The 6000-nt window shown below is 41.8% G+C and overlaps 1 protein-coding gene across 3 annotated transcripts in view; it reads right to left on the reverse strand.

Moving 5' to 3' along the window:
• Positions 1–6000, reverse strand: part of LOC118422800 (inositol polyphosphate 5-phosphatase OCRL-like) — a 55667-nt gene that overhangs the window by 28542 nt on the left and 21125 nt on the right. For all 3 annotated transcript variants that reach the window (XM_035830571.1, XM_035830573.1, XM_035830574.1), the window contains 5 exons: positions 5233–5323; positions 4239–4409; positions 2930–3031; positions 2030–2144; positions 929–1045 (listed from right to left, as the gene is read on the reverse strand). In XM_035830571.1, the coding sequence (XP_035686464.1) occupies positions 929–1045; positions 2030–2144; positions 2930–3031; positions 4239–4409; positions 5233–5323 (596 nt within the window). The remainder of the gene's footprint in view (positions 1–928; positions 1046–2029; positions 2145–2929; positions 3032–4238; positions 4410–5232; positions 5324–6000) is intronic.

Raw genomic sequence — 6000 nt, forward strand, 5'->3', positions numbered from 1 at the left:
TCGATCAGGGACAGGGATGGATGTGTGAATGTTGTTCAACACCAGGGACAGAGATACATGTGTGAATGTTGTTCAGCACCAGGGACAGAGATACATGTGTGAATGTTGTTCAGGGACAGGGATGGTTGTGTGGATGTTGTTCAGCACCAGGGACAGGGATGGATGTGTGAATGTTGTTCAGCAGACAGGGATGGATGTGAGGATGTTGTTCAGCACCAGGGACAGGGATGGATGTGTGGATGTTGTTCAGCACCAGGCAAAGGGATGGATGTGTGGATGTTGTTCAGCACCAGGGACAGGGATGGATGTGTGGATGTTGTTCAGCACCAGGGACAGGGATGGATGTGTGGATGTTGTTCAGCACCAGGGACAGGTATGGATGTGTGGATGTTGTTCAGCACCAAGGACAGGGATGGATGTGTGGATGTTGTTCAGCACCAGGGACAGGGATGGATGTGTGGATGTTGTTCAGCACCAAGGACAGGGATGGATGTGTGGATGTTGTTCAGCACCAGGGACAGGGATGGGTGTGTGGATGTTGTTCAGCACCAGTGACAGGGATGGATGTGTGAATGTTGTTCAGCACCAAGGACAGGGATGGATGTGTGAATGTTGTTCAGCACCAGGGACAGGGATGGATGTGTGGAGTTTGTTCAGCACCAGGGACAGGTATGGATGTGTGGATGTTGTTCAGCACCAGTGACAGGGATGGATGTGTGCATGGTGTTCAGCACCAGGGACAGGGATGGATGTGTGCATGGTGTTCAGCACCAGGGACAGGGATGGGTGTGTGAATGTTGTTCAGCACCAGGGACAGGTATGGATGTGTGAGCGCATGTGTATGTACGTGCGTGTTAGTTTTGTATACATATATTCTGTGATGCTTAATTTGCAGTTGATACCACATATAGAACTGAAAGACACAAACCATTTTTCCCATGATGCCTGTTCCCACCGTCTGAGCCTCAATCTGAGATAAGAACTTGTTGTGCTCGCTTCTGACAAACACCAGCAGCATCATTCCCACCAATCGGATCAGCCGTACCTAAACACAAGAAAATTTCCACCAATCAGATCAGCCGTACCTAATCACAACAAAATTCCCACCAATCAAATCAGGTGTGCCTAAACACAAGAACATACATCATTCCCACCAATCAGATCAGCCGTACCTAAACACAAGAAAATTTCCACCAATCCGATCAGTTCAGTTCAGATCAGCCGTACCTTAAACAAAACTCCAACCAATCAGATCAGCTATACCTAGACACAACACAGGGCTCGAAATACTGGGTGCATGTGCACCCAGGTGCACCCAAAATTGGAACTGTGCACCCAATTTTTTTCTGTGGGTGCACAGGGTGCACCCAAATATTTTCTTAGGTTTATGTATGGAAAGATATCAAGTATGCTAGTATACATCATATTCTTGACATCTAAGTGTTAGAAAGATAATAAAAATGTCTGTCATGTTACTTGTATTAAGCATTTGATAGCATGTAACTAAATTGTTGTTTTTCTGACATTGTACTTAAATTTAAGTGGTGCACCCAAAATTTTTTTAGTGCACCCAATTTGTTAAGCTGGGTGCACTACTGCACCTAATCCCAAAAATGAATTTCGAGCCCTGCAACACATCATTCCTAATCCCGCTTAAACTTAAAGGCAATGACACACATCATTGTGACCATTCATATTTGGGCAAAGGTGCACTGGTGCACCTAACCTAAATATTGAGTGCACAGAAAAGACTTTGGGTGCACAACTCAATTTCTGCTGTATTTTGTGTACAGTATTACCTTAAATGAACACCCTTCACAAATATCAACATCAAAAATGAGATGCAAAACTTGAATTTTGGGCATGCAAAAAAAAAGTGCATATTAATGTTATTATACACCCAGTATTTCAAGCCCTGATTCCATAAAAGGAGGTCCCTACTCGGCACTGTAGTTAGTACATTTAGTAGTTAACATGTACTATTATATTAGTAGTAGTTGTAGTACTGTAATACAGGGAACTAGCTTACCCGTCTGTAGCTTGCCTCCGGGTGCAGCCCATGTGTGACAGCTTTCACCCACTCCTCTTCCCTGGCAGAGTCGTTAAATACGAACGCCTCTTTACTAAGGTCCAGCTCCTGAAAACTAAACAGGACAGGAGGGTTACAGCGGCTGGTACATTCAGTAGGAAGAGAAATAAGAAAGAAGGTACATTGCCAATAGGGATATGTACCGGTACAGTGTACCGATACAGTACTGGTACAATCAAAATAGGTACAGGCACAAAATACCGGAACACTGGTGTACCGGTACTGGACCTGTATCTAATTAGTGCCGTTATAACATATTATAAATACAGTCAAACCTGTCTATAGCGGCCACTCAAGGGACCGGACAAATTTGGCCACTATAGACAGGTGGCCTCTCTATAGAGGTGGCAACTTGTAGATAAAGTACCCAAGGGATCGACAAAAAGTGGCCACTATGGACAGGTGGCCCCTCTGTAGAGGTGGCCCCTAATACAGGTTTGACTGTATAACATTATGATATAGCATTAAATGCCATGCATTTAGGTCCGGACTCATTAGGTCTGGACCTGTACCAAAACGTGGGTTTAGGTACGCATCCCTAATTGCCAAGGACATAGCAGTAATAGTACAGTCAAACCTTCATTCAGCAACCACTCAAGGGACTGAGAAAAAATGGTTGCTGAGGACAGGGTCAGGTGAATTACTACTAATGCATGTAAAAATGGACGGGAATGTTTTAAAATTTTCAACTTCATATTTGTTGCAAAACAACAGAAAACCCCCACAGTGTAGAGGAGAAAAATCACAGCATGGAGGACCCCTTGGTCAGCCTTGCTGGCAAGATCCTTGTACGTAGAGTGGACTGTTGGTTGCTAGTTACTTTAACTTAGTAGGACCTACCCTACAGCATAGAGGTCTGGTGGTGTGGAGTCTTTAGCTAGCCAGGCCTTCAGGCTTTCTGTGGCAGGCTGGCCGTTAACATTCCACGTCCCGGCAAATATTCTGGGTGAAAACAAAATACACATATCAACAAGCAATCAAAGATTTCATATCTCTGTAAAATATTTAGAATTTTAGTGATTTTCTTAATGCCATAGCTCCAGCCATCACAGCTGTTAGTGATCTTTCCTTTCTTCCTTTTTTAATCAATCCCAGCTATCTCCATCTAATATTGGTTGGGGACAGCTGACTAGCTGTCCATAGATTATAATACATTATTAAATACTGTTCAGGGAAAGCAGTGGAAGATGAACTACATTTCATTTGTCAATGTTCACATGATTACAATTCTGAAAGAAACAAACTTTTCCTTAAAATCCGCAAAACTTTCCCAAGCTTTTATCACCTTACCGACCAACAAAAATCAATCTTCTTGCTTAAGTCATCCAACCCTTTATCTATGACAATGTAGGACAATTCATCTCCCACTGCATACGGAAAAGAAGTCAAACCCATCAAATAGCTTAATATATTATAAGTAGAAATAGATTTAGATTAGACATTCTTTCCCTTTTGATTTATCTATGAATATCTTTTTCCTTCTTTGTTGAGTATGATTATGTATACATTCAGTCAACTACTGTAAATGTATTTAAGTTCGCGGGGATTTAATTTCACGGTAGCGGGAAAATGGACTTTTCCCGGTGGTTTTAAGTTCGCGGTAGCGCCATGCACTGTAGTCTCTTACTGTTATGGAAAAATGTTCGCGTTTTTTTTTAAATTCGCGGTGAAGCGGCTACCGCGAAAACCGTGAAAACCGCGAACATTAATCCACCGCGAACATTTCTGCATTTACAGTACTTTGTTTGCAATTAGCCCTTGGGCATAAAATTTGCAATAAAGATTATTATAATCAATTATACCTAAGTAGTACTACTTTCAGGAAGGGGGTGTCTTCCACCTACTAGGTCCAGGAGAAATCCATCAAAAGGATCTTGGAATGCATATTCATCTCTTGAATGTCTAGAGATGATTGCTCTTAATTGAGTATCTTGAGATCAGTGTTCTTACCTGAATGTCTTGAGATATGTGTTCTACCTGAATGTCTCGAGATGTGCTCCTTACCTGAATGTCTTGATACAGTGTGTTCTTACCTGACTGTCTTGAGATGTGTACTTCTCTGAATGTCTTGAGATGTACTCTTACATGAATGTCTTGAGATTCGAGTACTTAACTACCCGAATGTCTTGAGATGTGCTCTTAGTCTTACCTGAACGTCTTGAGATGCGTGTACTTGGCCTCCTCCTTGAGCATGTACATCTTGACGATGGGTTCCCTGACGGATGGCGGGTTGGCCATCATGGACCCCATGGTGCTGGCTGAGCCTCCTCGCGAAACGTTAACCGGCTCCAAACCGCTTCCGTCTGCCTCAGAGTCTCCTCTGTAAAAAACATTTCTGAATGACGTGCAACGGCCAAGTTGGTAGCTATATAGAGTGTTCATCTTTAAAATCTAGCACACCTTTACCAAAGACAAACACATGTACTTTCAATCTACTACTGTCATGTCCAGACTACATATATATATATATATCAAAGTCTCTCATATCTTCGTATTTAGGCCAATACATTTGTAATGCTCTAAAAAAGAGAGAATCTATTGTACAGTAACAGACCAACTTGTTAAACTTGCATATTACACTATGTCAATACGCCATTTATGTTCACATTTCTATACATGTATGTAGTTATAGAACTTAGATGAGTATCATTGTATTAATTAACTTGTTACTGTTGCCTTACAGTTGTACCATGTACAAATGTTGTGTAATAAAGTTCATTCATTCATTCTTTCATTCAGTACGCAGGTCCTGAGTTTGATCCCCGAGCAAGTCGTAACAAAGACTTTAAAAATGGTACATAAAAGCGCGGTGTGAAGACTATCCGACTGCTGCCTACCCCCGTGTCAGGGATCCCAGCAGCAGTATAATCAAAAATGGATACTATTGTATCATACTACTTTCTGTGGATGCTTACCGGTAGCATTTTTTCATTGTCTATAGGTACAAATACATTCGGGAAAGAGTATGGTAGTTGGATCCACAGACCACTAGCCCCTTGCTGTAGTGTATGCACAAACTTGTGTGGCCCAGGGATACAGACTCTGAGATAGAGTTTGAAAGAGCTGTCTTCTTTAATATGTCAATCAGAATGGCTACCCACTCGGCCACAAGGTGTGCCAATCCCTGATCATGAAGTACTCACAAGTCCTGCTGTGATGCAAGTGATGCGGCATCATCAAACGACAGGCTGTCGGCAAAGTTGTCCTCAAACCCCTCTGTCACTATCTCTGCAGCTGCAATACAGTCACAAACAATCATGTCAGTCTATAAATTAATAGGTAAAGCCACACCAATTCAATTTGTTGGTACTCGGATTTTTTAGGATGCCAACCAGATCTCATAAAAGCAATGGTCAGTAGGGCTCGAAATCCTTTTTTCTGCATACCTGCACCAGACAAATTTTACCTGCACCACACTAAATTTAGAAAGTATGGATGATAATAAAATTGTTCAGGAACCATTGCTATTTTTTTCTTTTATACGTAATAGGTGGTAACAGTCAATGCAGCTAAAAACAATCCACATACACCTACTAGTACAATGTACATCATACTTTAGGACTATAAAACCCAGTACATGGAGCAGTGCAGGTTAGGTGCAGGTAGACACCAGAAATACCTGCACAGCTCCAATTTTACCTGCACTAACCTGCATATGCAGGTGGTATTTCGAGCCCTGGTCAGGGAGGAAAACTTGAACATGAACGTATTCACTACATAAAACCAAGTGCACCAAGGCATAAACCTGGTCCTTGGGCTTCATCTTCATTATAATTTATGTTTTTTCCAGTTAAGCATATTTCTTTTTAAATCCAAATTAAATTTGTGTGGCCTAAAGGTAACCATAGCCTTTTTGAGGCCGTTGTCCACTGTGTCTTTAAGCCCCCTTTACAAATCAAGAATTTTAGGTC

Source organism: Branchiostoma floridae, chromosome 9 (genome assembly GCF_000003815.2).
Source record: "Branchiostoma floridae strain S238N-H82 chromosome 9, Bfl_VNyyK, whole genome shotgun sequence".
Lineage (NCBI taxonomy): Eukaryota > Metazoa > Chordata > Leptocardii > Amphioxiformes > Branchiostomatidae > Branchiostoma > Branchiostoma floridae.